At 40.0% G+C, this 15,173-nt stretch overlaps 1 protein-coding gene across 1 annotated transcript in view; it reads right to left on the bottom strand.

Moving 5' to 3' along the window:
- FHOD3 (formin homology 2 domain containing 3) overlaps positions 1-15,173 on the bottom strand; it is a 563,825-nt gene that overhangs the window by 239,625 nt on the left and 309,027 nt on the right. Inside the window, exon 5 of the mRNA XM_026654142.2 lies at positions 6,008-6,102. Coding sequence (XP_026509927.1) covers positions 6,008-6,088 — 81 coding nt within the window. The 5' untranslated portion in view covers positions 6,089-6,102. The remainder of the gene's footprint in view (positions 1-6,007; positions 6,103-15,173) is intronic.

Raw genomic sequence — 15,173 nt, 5'->3', positions numbered from 1 at the left:
TCGTTTCAGTGAAAATGGCATATGTATATAGTTGATGAGGTACTTCTAGGATGAAAGGTATTATATACATGTTAAAATGGTGGTGGTGTTATGGTTATTAAAGCTCCATCTTAATTTGTGTATTCCAAGCCTAACCTCACAGGAAAAGGTATGCCATTTCTGTGGTTGACTTCGAGAGACTTGAAAAACATTTTAAATTAGGATAGCTATTCAACTATGAAGGAAGACTAAAATTCTGATGTAGTGTTTGTAGTTTTACAGAACTGTTTCTCTGGTTACTGAAATGTACATGAGGTTGGGTATTTGCAAACTGCATTACTAAAAGATACATGCTATACAGGGAAGTGCATTATCTGTCAGTGGTTCTCAACCTGTGGTCTGCAGACTATATCTAAGGGGTTCACGAAAGACAGAGATGGAAAACTGACTGAACAGAATTCAACTATATACACAGACAATAGGTTTCCAAAGAGGTACACACCTCCATTTGAAATTTTTTAGTGGTCTGTGATTGAAAAAAGGTTGAGACTCTCTGTTCTAGGGTGGATGCAGTTTTGTAGCCATGTTGGTTCCAGGATATTAGAGAGACAAGAAGAGCTCTATGTAAGCTCAATAGCAACAGAAGTTGGTCCAAGAAATATATTACTGAGGGTACAGTGATGCAACATGTCACATCATCATCATGGTGTGAAACAACTAGGTACAATGACCCATAATGCCATTATATTAACTTGGTATTGTTTGTAGTCAGTGACATCCAAGGGAAATGGTTTCGCATAACAAAAGCAATCAGTTCTTCCTGGATAACATGAGTGAAATTGCTTCAAAAAGGGGTTAAATAAAACTACAAGATCCCTTTAAAGCTTTCTTTTTTCTTTTTTTTAAATTTAGAATGATTATTTGTAGCCTTGTGATTTGCTAGCCTTGTTTTAACATTGCAACTTGTCCTGAGTGAAGTCTGCTCTATAGAAAATGCCTGTTAGAGGCAAAAAACCTTCCAGCCTTCACACATACCCTCGCTGGTATGTACAAGCAGGAGTTTTCCTTTAATTTCTACACAGAGGGAGATATTTTCCCCAAAGATACATGGAGGGGATTGGAGTGCTGTCATGGATCTGAGAATTACCAGAAAATTTAACCACCAAGGATGGAGATTTTCAAAAATCTATTGAAAGTCTATGAGAGTTTGGTGCCTACTTGTTCTTCATGCTTTGAAAATCTTCTCCTTTGTTACTTAACTTGACTCTCTAGTTAGATTCCAAATTTACTCTTGTATTTAGGCTGGTTCTGATGAGATTTGTAAGAATGTGAGAAAAATGATGAAAAGGTGAAATTGACAGGAAAGGTTGGAAGAGCTAGCTTTCCATTCCCAAAGCTTAGGTTTCAGTTTTAGCCTTCCTTTCTCCCTATTCCCACCAAACCCTTCATCCCTTTTACCTGAGAGCCAAAAGAGTTTTAGAAAGATTTTTTTAAAATAGACATATATGATGGCTATTTTTATCTCTGTTTTTAATCTTTTAATTACCTTAAAAAGTTAGGGTGGTTGAAACTTTTATTGATATCTACGCACCTGTCTAGTAAAGAGCTCAAGAAGCAAAGCTTTTACATATGCACGTAAGTCCAACCCTAGCCTAAAAAACATGGTTAACTTTAGGTATATACTTAAGTTCCATTGAGCCTAATGGAACTTAACCATTTATCAACAGTTAAACTCATGGTCAAGTGCTTTGCTAAATATGGGGGGTGGGAGGGAGGGACTGCTGAATCAAGGCCTATGTAAGTGCTATGATTTTAGTGATATATTTCAATCATGATTGTATAATAAACACTTTGAGCAATGCCATGCTATTCCATCCCTTAAAATGAACATGGAAGAAGTACATTGCTAACCTCAAATTTTGCATTGATCATCAACAAGAAGTGCTATCCGAGAACCCAGTTCTCCCGCTCTTACTCATATGATTTGTGTCTAACACTAACCTTTCCTCCACCTTTACAATTTCTCACCACTGATGCCACTGGTGCAACTCAACTAGTGGAAACAATGGTAGGAATGCTAGTGCAAACTCTCTGCTGGAATTTTAACCATTGTGTCCTCTAAATGTGTTCACAGCAGGTCTAGGTAATGCAGTGATGAAAATGCCAGTGGCTGATGGTGACCCATCTACGCCAGTGTCCAGTGCTATCAGAGATGGAACTGTATAGTATGAGCAATGGTAGGGAATATAACAGGAAAAAAAAAACTAATATAGGCAAGTCCATTAGGTAAGGAGCCAGAACCAGAGCCCTAATGAGCAGGATTTAACAAATAATTATAAAAAGTCAAAAATATTATGGAATTTGTTGGAAAAGATTTTCAATGAAAATTATACAACCATCTCTACTAATTAGTTTATTGAGCCTCTACAAAGCTTTTAGGTAAAGGCAAGAAACAACATGTCCCAGTCACTGCTAACGTACGCCACTAAATAATATGTTGTTTACCTTCCGTTTCCTTCCAAAAGGAATTGTTTCAATATTTACACTGCAGCTTTAGCAATTTTACCATCTTTTTTTGCTCAACAACGTTAAAACAATTTTCCCTTTGTTGCAGAAAAAGAAGTAGTTTAGCTGGACTGTAAATTAGACTGTAGATATGTTGCAAATTCCACAGATTCATTTTTCATGGAGAGCCAAATCCACATTTAAGTGCATAAAGCAGCTGTCACACCACACATTCTGCTAGTGAGCTTGTCATACCTTCGATTAACTTTTGGCACACAGACAGGGGCTTAGATCTCTTCCAAGACAGTTAAATAATAATGAAAAAAATAACTTTGATGCTACCTGAAACCAAACTATTCAAAGCACATTGCCTGCATTCCCTAGTCTCAGGCACTGAGCCAAGATATGGATATAATCATTTTGGCTGACGATGGGGGAGAAGAGGAGCTTAAAGAGTGGAGTGTTGTAGTGCTTTGGTAAAGACAAGCAACATACTTCATTTCAGATCTGTAAAGTAACGCTAAGGTGTCCCCCACGTCGTGGTAGAATGAGAGGATTAGCATACTCAATGTCTTAACGTTTCTTTTTCTTGCTTGCTTTTTTCTTGTATATGTTTCATAGGAAACTAGAATCCATACCCGCCAAGCCATCTCTACATCTATACTTTCATCCTCTCTCTGGCAGTGACTAGTATTTGATGTTCCAAGAAGGCAAGCTGCCTGGTTATGCACCCAGCCAACTGTGAAATGATCTACATGGGGAAAAAAATTCCTTCCTGATCTTCTACCCAACAAGATGCTCATGACACTTGAGATTAGTTACCCTCATCATTATCTTACTTTTCATATCTACCAATATTATTAGTCATTCAAAGATGATCCAACATTTATAGTAATCCAGCCCCAGTTTTTGACTCAATCTCTTGTAGCAATGAATTCTCTGCATTGGAGGGAGTAGTTAAAGGGGTCTCTGGGACTCAAGACTTCTATGCTCTTTTTTAGGTTGCACAAATATATGTATGGAAATGAGGAAAGAAAACCCTTTCTCTATGGCCCCATCATCTCCAGAGAATTTCCCTAAATTTCCCACCACTGCTAACACTGGTTCAGTTCCACCAAGTGTTAGCAACTTTTGGGAGCCCTAGTGTATAGAGGTTACTGACACCATTCGAAGCATTATGGCAGTTAGTCTTGCTCTGAGCAGATCTAAATAACAGGGGCAGGAGTAGCCTGTGTGGCTCTTACACATTACCCTCTGCTTTAGGGGGGAGTAGTAGATTTTTTGGCCCATTTCACATTCCTTTTAGGTCCTGCCTATTCTCCACCCACTCCTTGAACTCCCATATAGGGAGTTTCTACAATGCAAGGCTCTGCACTGTAGACTTGAATCTTTCCACTGACTTTAATAGGAGCTGGATAAGGGCCTATGCAAGCAGCGATATCCGTAAGTAACCCCTCCACCTGTTCCCGCCCTCCACATTCAGAGGAACTGCACTGGCTCCAGGTCAGGGGAACCTCTGCAGGTACAGAGGCAGAGACAGAATTTGACCCATTATGCATCTTTTGTTATGAGACTAAATTGATCATGTTCTCCACCGGTGGCTTTTCACAGCCAGGCTGTGCAAACAGGATAAGCTACAGCAAAGGGTTCATGCTCATATGAGTAGGGCCCTACCAAATTCACAGTCCATTTTGGTCAATTACACGGTCATAGGATTTAAAAAATTGTACATTTTATGATTTCAGGTATTTAAATCTGAAATTGCATGGTGTTGTAGGGGTCCTGACCTGAAAAATAGTTGTGGGGGGGTCGCAAGGTTATTGTAGTGGGGTTGTGGTATTGCTACCCTTACTTCTGCGCTGCTGCAGGTGGTGGCGCTGCCTTCAGAGCTGGGCAGCTGGTGAGCGGCGGCTGCTGGCCGGGAGTTCAGTTCTGAAGGCAGAACCGCTGCCAGCAGCAGCACAGAAGTAAGGATGGCATGGTACGGTATTGCCACCCTTACTTCTGCGCTGGTGCTGGCAGGGCACTGCCTTCAGAGCTGGGCACCCGGCCAACAGCCGCCGCTCTCCGGCCACCCAACTCTGAAGACAGCAGCACAGAAGTAAGGGTGGCAATACCGCGACCCCCCCCTCCCCCCAAAAAATAACCTTGCGACCCCCCTGCAATTCCCTTTTGGGTCAGGACACCCAATTTGAGAAACACTGGTCTGCCCCGGGAAATCTGTATAGTATAGGGTAAAAGCATACAAATGACCAGATTTCAGGGAGGAAGACCAGATTTCACGGTCCGTGATGCGTTTTTCAAGGCTGTGAATTTGGTAGGACCGTACATATGAGGAGAGATATTTCCACATACCACCCTGGCAAGCTCAACATTACACCAGAAACAAAATGTTCTCCTCATGGTCAAATTTACTGGCTGCACAAATGGAAGCAATGCAAAGACATACTGTGCTTTGAAAAAATATGGTATTTACCAGTATCATGAAATACCAGGAAAGGAACAACAGTCCAGGCTACACTGGAATTCTAAATAGATATTTACTTAGTATCTTAGACCCTAATCCAAAATCCACTGAAGTCAAAGGAAAGACTCCAATTGACTTCAATGGATTTTGGATCAGGCCCTGAAACAGGTTACCAATTAAATACCCTTGCAGTAATCATGGTTTTTGATTGCTTCTCCATACATGTAGGCACTATGTACAATATGGGCCTGATCTAACTCCAAGTTTAGACGAGGGTAAAAGTCCTATGGACTTGACTGACAGCAATATTAGGTAGGTGGCAGAATTAGCCTGAGTGGTAGAATTTTTGCTTCACATGTGCATGGATTGATGCCTGCATTCTCTAAACTGCTCCAGTTTGGGCTGTAGATGCTTTCATTTAGAAATTAAATTAGGAGTGGATTAAATAGGAGTCTTTAAATTAGGAGTGGATGTCTTTATAAAGGATTGTTCTAATTTAACCACAAGTTATTTGGCTGGGCACAGGAATTACTGGGTAAAAACTATGGCTTGGATTATGCAGGAGATCAGTCTATATGATCAGAATGGTTCCTCTGACCTTAATATTTACAAGTCTATGAAAATTGGGCACTCTAACTGGATGCTGAACAATGGACTGAATTATACACAACAAATGCTGTATATTTTACCAAAGGACAGGATGATCTCAGTCTAAGTTAAAATATAAGAACCAACACTATTACTATAACAAATGCTATTACTATAACTGATAGAACTATATTTAGGAAAGAGCTAAGATGCCAGGCTCCAGAGTCTGCTGATAAGTTATTTTGCTTTACGAATGCTGCCAAACTAAATTCTCTGCACAATTCTATTGTATCCTTCTAGTCTTAGTTTACAAAACTATATGAGTTGATCCCAAGCAATCAATACTTAAATTTCTCACTGGAATTCCAACTCCTTCTCCCCCCAACAATTCATGCACACAAAATAGAAAAAAAAATATTTAAAGAACACTTAAGATGTATAAAGCAAGTAATCTGGAGATCTTCTTACCTTTGACCCAATGAGAGTGTACAGCCATTGGATGGTTTCATTATGATTTATTACTCCATTCATCCCATCTACATACAGCATAATCTGGCCCAAAGCTAAAGTAAAGAAAAAGACAAAGAAAGTACAATCAGACCTGATGAATATTTATTAAAATCCCGATATTTACTATCATTACTATTGACATAGATTCATATTGACAAATACTTTATTGACAAAAGACACAAGCCTAGATCCTGTTCTAGATTACACTGGTGTTAATTTGAAGTAACTTCATTAACTGCATCTGGAGTTACTGCAGATTTGTACTAATGTCACTGAGGGCAGATTATAGTCATCAGCCCTTGCCTGAATGATTCTGTGCTGTATTGGCCCAGTCTTGGAAACACTTGCTACCCGGCATAGCGCTTACTACCATGAACAGTTCCATTATTTTCAATGGGCTACACTTTGCTACTGTGAGCCAATGGGTCTATTCATGTTTGGAAGTACTATGTAGTGTACTGAAGTTTTAGATTTTGAATCTATTTTTGTCAATTAAAATAATTTTTGATTAGGCTAGCCATTCTGTTTGCCAAATTTCAGCAATTCACAATTCCAGCGTGTTATTTAATGCAAGTTAGTACAGTAGAATGTTGCTATTTCACAAAGACATCCTTGTGAATCACTGAAATTTGAGTGTTAGCAAGGAAACAAAAAACAGCAAGAAGAAAACATCACCAAATATGCTTTATGATAACATTTCATATAGTGCTTTAAAATACAGTACTATACTTGCAAGACTCATGAGGTATTGCTAACATGAGACTTTGCTACAGCACATAGTTATTAATTCTTTGCTGAGTGATAAGGAAAGACAGAGATTTTTCATACAGATTATCAACTGCTGGGATTAGTGAAGAGTGGATTAGCAAAAATCAAAGCTTTCTTCTCCCAATCTTTTACTTTATAATAAGAGATTCATGCACACTTGAGCTGAAAAGGAACATGTTAAAGAAGCACCTTCAACACAATCTGTAGTAAGAATAACTCAATAGTATTAAAGATGACCCAAGAGTTATTACTGGAGAATTTTTGCAATAAAGAAATATCAAAAAATAGTACAGAGAATTATTTGCAGAGAAAATAATAATTATACTGTGCATCTTCCAAATGCTTTTCAAGCATTGGCTAGTTTCACTATATGTTCTATACTGGTCCCGATCAGCAGAACCTGTCTCTGCTGGTTGGGTGGGGAATGATCCATAACCCACCTCAAAAGTGGGTGGCATTGTCTAGCGGCTGTCCATCAGGTGAATCACCCATTTGGCCCAGCCAGCTTCGTTGACACAGAGAGATGCAATGCTTACATCTCTTTGCCAGGAAGCATGAATCTGGCCTATTAACTAATCATTCATCATAACTGAGGTAGGTAAAAATGTATACTTATACCCTTTTTTCAAAGGGGCGAACTGATGCAGAGAAGCAAATGCCGAAGGCCACACAACATGTCAGTGGCAAAACTGGATTAGAGCTCAGATTCCTAATTACGGTACCTATCCTACGTTCTCTAGACCACGGTGCCACTAACAAGAATAGCAGGAATCATGACATGTTCACATCATTTGGTAGTAGTTTGTTTCTTTTATGATATGTCTGTATGATTTTTCCAACCTGAGACCACTGTTCACACAACTGTACTGGATAGGCAGTGGTCATGCCATGACTCTTGATAAGGAGGCTTATTATGCCAAATACGATCATTTCTCTGTTACTTAGTTTTGTTCCCTCTCACCACCATATTTGTTTATCTCTACCTGTTGTGTTTCCAAGGTTTAGATTTTAAGTTCTCTGGTGTCTTTTTTGTTGTGTGTGTACAGTTTCTACCACTATGAAGCCCTGATCCCTGATTGAGACCTCTGAGCACTAATGGAACAGAAATGTATACATAAATAATAAATGTACATATATCCATATATGCTACTGTTCTACTAACTACATTTTAGTTAGGACAGATTCCCCCACAGGCACAAATGCAACCAAGTACTTAACTGTCATTGAAAATCAATAGGAGTTAGGAATCTAACTGACATTTGTGTTTCTAGTAAATCTCACCCATTGGTCTGTTTTACACGAAAGACTTAAAAAAAAAAGTCAATACATTTCGAAAAATTAAGATAACTCCCCATCAGCAAGATATAGCCAGTTAGTAAAGAATGATTAAAATTGCACTGACTGGATAAAAGGGCTTATTTTCAGCATTTCCTGACAGTTATTTGAGAGAGGGGAACACTGATATCCCTCAATAATCAAATAAAGGTCATAATTCCTATATTTGCTTCTTTTCAGAACAAAAAGATTTGGCCATAGATCAGGGTGAGATCAAACCATGATAAAATCACCAAACCATTCCTTTGTAGTGAATGCTTTGGTTAGGGGTGAAGGGATTTAATTTGAATCTGAAACAAATGTGCAACAAAATGTATTCCTGGCACATACTTTCCAAATTAATAAGAAAGAAATCAAAGACAGCCGAAAGTCTGCCTTTAAAACAAAAACACACACAATTTTCCAACAGAACAACTTTTCTATTTGTGCTCGAGATAGACTGGATGCCTACGTAAGATCTAGGCTACGTCCCAGCTTTTTAAATATGACTGTGCATAACAACATTGGGCACATTAGCAGGCACCATGTAAAGCAGGAGCAACATGATTCCTGCTACCGCAAAACCTTTGTGTGTGCATGTGCACATTATCAGGCACTGCCCCAAGACTGATAATATCTGTTACAGCTACAGGACAGGTCTTTGGGATCTTAGTGGAAAATTCTAAACATGTGAAAGAAAATTTACTAGACATTCTGTTGCAGTTTAAACAACTGGCAAATACTGACAAAAATATTACAAGATAAAGAATATTGTATAGAATGTCATCGAGCAGTTTACACAAAAGAGAAGTTTCTGCTGGTGCCAGGCTGCCTGCACAGAAGTCACGTCTACAATAATTATCTGTCACACATCAAGTTATCAGTTGCTGACAGTCCCTGGAATGAAGCTTCATAGTTTACTTGCTGAATAGCATGTTATTTCCTGTCTCTATTAGTCACAGGAACAAAAGTGAGACTTAAGGAAGGTGGGGGGGGGGGAGAGGGGAATCTACTTTCTATAGGATGAGCACCTGAAATACACAGCAACTTTATACCCTTAACTGATCTCTTAGATTCATGTACATTGACGGTGCCTTAAAAATCTTTTTGTCCTCAGATTGAGTTCCATTAAAAAAGAAACACGGAATTCCTGTTTTAAAAAAAATTCACACACACTCCCCCAGGACTGTACAAGGTCCATTTCCAAAGCTAAATGCTACTTGTGTTGCATGGGTGTGCTGAGGGAAAAGAGAACACCTGAAAAGAATGGAGCAGAGTGGAGGCTGTTGTATGAACACTAGCCTGGGAACCAAGTTAATGCACCTGCTGACAATTCATGGCTCTAATGAGGATTGAGTCTGCCTGACCAGGTCTTGCATATGTCACAGTTGACAGATTGGGCACAGGGTGCTCCTTGTCTAGAGCAGCAGCATGTGTCCCCCTCAGATACTCTGAGGCACTTTGCCCTACATTGGCACAGCGGCTTATGATCCAGTGAATGGCTGAAACTCCATGGCCAGAATGGCTGAAACTCCCCTCAACTCTCCCACATTAGTGGCACAGCTAATAGGGGGCGGGAGGTGACTCCCTCACCGCACTCTGCTGACCCCTAGGGTATGTGTGGTGCCTTTTCAAGCTAATAGGTATCACTGAAGGTGGCACCACCAATGACCCATTATCCCCTAGCCCCGCTCTGTCATTGCTCACAACCTGGCTTCGCCACCTCCCCACACATGGCCACATCAAGGAAGAGCACGATTTTACCCTATGGAAACAGGCTAATTTGAGAAGGGATCTATTAAGTCAACAAGTTTACTTTGGGGCTGGATTTGGTCCATCACATCTAACCTCTCCATTTGTACATTCCTCTAACCAAATTGGCAAAAAGTGCAAGCTATTTAATCCAATCTCTGTGCTAACTGGAATTCTACTTTGGAAATATATCAACAAGGAAAGCATGCTATTGAGCAATGGGGGGCAGGCAGGAGGGTGGGGGGTTAAGATGAGCAGGCTTAATTTGAAATTCCTTTGCTTTTGATGGTTTAAGTCAAACTCTTAATCTTATTTGAACATAGTTTGTGAATTTACCCAGGATTATTTTAAGGTGGAATATCACTGGATTTCTTAGGTTAGGCTTATGTTGGAAGAGGATGGACCAGCCAGGCATTTCATAGATTTCTAAGGAATCAGAGGCTTGAAAAAAAATCTAAAAAAAAACTTGCCAGTATTGGCACTGAGACTTTTTTGAACTCCATATAAGAAGGGTTAACTGGACTAATGAGGAAAAAACTAGCACAAAAACCTCACCCTCCTAATTATTTTAGTAGAAGTCTTATATTTACCCACCTATAATTTCAAACTTTTCAAAGCTGTTTCCAACCTGTAGTGTTCAGCAGCTTTAAGCCTCTCTGGACTGGAGCCTTATTTTTTCTATCTACTTCAACTTTGCACCACAGTAACAACCTAGTTAAAATGCCAGCATTGGAGTCAGGACAATTGCTATTTTATTCCTGCTTCCTCAAGTCAAAACATAGTTTATCATACCAGAGTTATGGTGCAATATATCTAATGACTATGTGTAGTTTTTTTCCTAAATAAGAATGATGGGCCAAAGTCAGACCTTGTCAAAGTGGGTTCAACTCTGATGGAAGTTCCTGGGCCAAATTCAATGAGGATGTCATACACAGTGGTAGCAGTTTAAGTTAAATGTTGAATTGAACTATATTGGTAATAAAATAGGTATAAGTGTAATAGAAATTGCACCAATCTGGCATTCAGAGATTTGCAAAAAATTATTCACCAACAGTGTGGAAGGAGGGGATGGCAGAAAAAATAAATAGCAGGGTGTAAGTTTAAGCATAGTGGGGATCCTTTGTGTTACATCTCCTACATTTTTCCTACTATACCTTTTTTCTGATTCCTTACAATCATTTTGTAAATCCCCTGAGTGTCATATACGTAGAAGTTATATTACTTTATCATTCAAACTTATTTTCTGAACAATTAGCCAAATTCTGTTCTTGTTAGAGTACATACTCGTTAGAGTACTGCATACTCAGCTTTTATGAGAAAACTGCTTTCCATCTGGCTAAAGCTTTACCTTATCTTATACAAGCAAAGAATGGTCAATCAAATTATAGCTACCTTGCATTCAATTTGGTATACTATAGCTCTGTTGAAGACTATTATAATGTCTCCCAGAAACACATGAAATCCCTTATTTAGCAAAAGCACCTTAATATATGAAGTATATGGGGATACTGAAAAGATATGGGCTATAATCCAATATGGAAAGCAATGTATCCTGGTCTATTATATCTTTGGAAAATATTTATCTGTCTATGTAAGGTTTTTGTTAGGTCCCTAATATTATTATCTTAAGTGCCAACAATATCCCATGATGAAATACCAGTAGGTTACTTGGCAGTAAGTACAGCATCTACCTCAGAATTCCTGGCTCATATTCCCTCACTGCAAAGGAGCGAAGCTCATCTCTGAGATGGTATTTGGTTAGAGCAGACAATTTACTGCTAAATAATCTATAAGGTTCTGTAACTGGACCTATGGAAGTTTCAGAAAGTTTTGTTTATAACCATGTTCCGTGCCCAACGCTGTGTGTTGTACTATAGGTTATTATCGGCATAATTCATATGAAAGAAAGGTCTAGAGTCATTTAAAAAGATGTGTAAAGCATCAATGTTAGGTTCCATATGCATTTCAAGTCAGTAACACATTTTGAGTTGGTCCCAGGCCCACCATTTACTACAGACATTTCTCTTTCTTTCTCAAGCAAATCACTAAAAGGTTCACTAAAGGGGAAAGTATAATACAAAAAATTAAATAAAAGCCAGCCCATTGAACTCAATTATTCAGGCCCAGATATGAATGAGTTAAAGTAATTGTTACCAATCTACACAGACAGGTTTTGTTCCAAATGTAAACACACTGCATTGTTAAACACTGTTTTTGTGCCACTTGGCTACGTGAAAAAATAAACAAAATCATACCAAAACTTCTCATCTCTAAAAAGTAAGATCAGATACAGCAGTTATTGAGGTGGCCTCATTGTTCCCTCTTGTAAAAACAATCATGTTAAGCAACCATTTGCCAGCCTATAGACGCTATATTTATTCGACAGGGATAGAGTTGGCTCAGATTTTTCAGATTTGCTTTTATTTTGTTATTAGAGATATGGTCAGGTTTAGTCTGCAATACCAAGTCAGTCATTTGCACACATATTCAAGTCTTTTATCGCTGCCAAGGATGTCAGCAATGCCTTACAGGAAGCTGACAGCCAATTCAGTAATGCCTAGAAATGTGTGATTGTTCTGCTTCTGAACAAAGCCTTCTCAAACTTCATCTCCTTGTTTAACCTGTTTTTATAAGGTCTGTTCATTTGTTCATTATTACGGAGCTGAAATACACAACAATGCTAAGAGATTCATTTTTTAGGCCCCCTTTATTAATCCGTTATTTATGGCAGAGCTGCAGTGTTCTAATGAACAGCATAACTGTTGAAATGCATAGGCAATTTTGTTCCAAATGTAAATGTATCATACACCTCTACTCCGATATAACGCGGTCCTCGGGAGCCAAAAAATCTCACCGCCTTATAGGTGAGACCGCGTTATATTGGGTTCGGTCCGGTACGCCGTGCTGGACTGGACCGGCTTTCCCGGTGGTGATTTAAAGGGCCCGGTACTCCAGCTGCTGTGGGGAGCCCCGGGCCCTTTCAATCACCGCCAGAGCTCTGGCAGCGGGGCTCGGGCGGGGATTTAAAGGGGCTCCCTGCAGTGGCCAGAGCCTCTGGCCCTTTAAATCACCGCCCGAGCCTGGCTGCCGGAGCCCCGGGGCTCCAGCAGCCGGGCTCGGGCAGTGATTTAAAGGGCCAGAGGCTCCGCGCTGCTTTACCGTGTTATATCGGGTCACGTTCTATCGGGGTAGAGGTGTACTATTAATATGTAACGTCAGCCACCCTGGGACCTCTTGAGCTTAATGCATGTGTCTCTTCTGCCTGATCTAAAAGACACATCTCTCTTACCAAGGCTGTATATAGCAGGTTCATCAATCTCTAGCTGGCCTAGCCACTACACCGAACAAACAGGGGTTACAAACGTAAATCAGCAATTTTCATAACAGCTGGCACTTTCATTTTTAAGATCAAGCATTCACTTCCATGTTTAGCCGTGGAGTACTATCCTCAAACCAACAGCTGTGTGGGAAACTTTATGCAGCAGTTTCAGATCTTTGGTGATATTCTAGGGTTAGGCCTCTTTGCAGTTTTATGGTTTTACTCTTCAGGAAGAATACACAGAAAAGGTTTCAAGATTAACCACCATATGCAATTTTTATTCTTCTAACTTGTTAAAATATTTATAGTATGTTATATCTGTGTATATTTAGCTAACACGGTGGTTTTCAAACTGGGGTACGAGTACCTGTAGGGGTACCGGAGCTCTCGTCAGGGAGTACAGGAGAAAAATACTTTAATGGTGGCCAGGGCAGGGTCAGGAGGGGAATGGAAAAATGCACGCCTGCACAGACTCCCCTGAGCACGCTCTGTCAGGCAGGGCAAGTGGATGCAGAGCTGGCCCTATGGGTGGACCACGTGGGCTACTGCCCAGGGCACTATTGTCAAGAGGTAAAGGAGCAGGGCAGGCCTGAGGTGCGAGACTGTGGAAATGAGCTTTGGGCAATGGGCAGGGGTGAAGGTGGAGAGGCAGTGCTTAATTTGTACTCCGGGGCGGCTGGCCAGGAGCCCTGAGGTGCCGAGTGCCCAGCTCTGAAGTCAACATCGACACCAGCAGCAGCGCAGAAGTAAGGGTGGCAATACACAAACCATGCCACCCTTACTTTGGCACTGCTGCTGGCAGTGGCGCTGCCTTCAGCGCTGGGTGCTGGGCCAACAACCGCCGCTTTCTGCTCTGCCTTCAGAGCTGGGTGGCTGGAGAGCGGCAGCTACAGGCTGGGAGTTCAGAGGTGACGGCCAAGATTCTGTTTATTCAATCATGCAAATTGCCTTTTTAATAAAGACAAAGATTTGAAAACCGGCAGTAAATATAGGATTTGAAAGCCACCGAACAACATTAGTCAAAGATTTTTTTTCTGAAGCATCAAAAGCTCTAACATGCTAAACTGAATTTCAGAAAATATAAAAGGTCAAATTTTCATTGAGATCTCTGCAAGGGCATAGAAAAAAAACCACACATGCATCCACATTTTAAATATTTACCAACAAGGATTAGAGTCTTTTCATAGGTATGTTATGACCCTATCTTAGATGGGAGGGTATGTGGTAGACTACATTATTTGAAAAGGGGTACGCAGCCTAAAATGTTTGAAAACCGCTGTGCTAATAGATCCTGCGGGCAGTTGGTGAACAAACAAAGAGAATCCCTTTAAGTTGTTGAACAAACAGGACTAGCATCTAAGATTTTTTACCTGACTACTGGCAAAAATGTAGCTGCTTTCCAGAGGTCAGCTCGCATGATGCCAAACAAAACAGGAGGCTGAACATGCTATTCTTCAGCACAATCAATTCATCTTTGTGCTGCACATTCGGGCAATGAGATTTACATTGCTCACCGTGATTATAGTAGAATGGGTACTGCAACAACATGCCATAACTTGCCATTAAAAATACATATTTAAAAAGCAAGGTCAAGTTTATGAAAAATAAAACAACTTTTCTTTACTGAACAGCTAAAATGTGCCTGTGGTAAGCCACTTTTGACATTATTTTGATTTTAAAGAGAGTGCATTTCTATTGTGAGACTATTTCAATCTGTTAGAACTGCACTCTAAACACTGTGTTCTAAAACGGCACCATTTTTGTCAGCAGCAAAAGCCCACAGGAAATTCTGAAAAGAGTTGTAATTCTGACATTCCTGGCACAAAACAGAGACCTTCAGGTTCATTTTATTATTATTCTGTTTCACTGAATTATCTGTCTTTAACAATAACCTCAGTCCACTCCCAGCATTCCCCAGGGGCCACTGTCAAAGAAATGCTTTTTTCATGGCGGATTATGGTAAGAAAGTGA

Source organism: Terrapene carolina, unplaced genomic scaffold (genome assembly GCF_002925995.2).
Source record: "Terrapene carolina triunguis isolate 2854851 unplaced genomic scaffold, T_m_triunguis-2.0 Scaffold183, whole genome shotgun sequence".
Lineage (NCBI taxonomy): Eukaryota > Metazoa > Chordata > Testudines > Emydidae > Terrapene > Terrapene triunguis.
The sequence above is the reverse complement of the archived record's forward strand: the minus strand, read 5'-3'. Positions and strand labels throughout refer to the sequence as shown.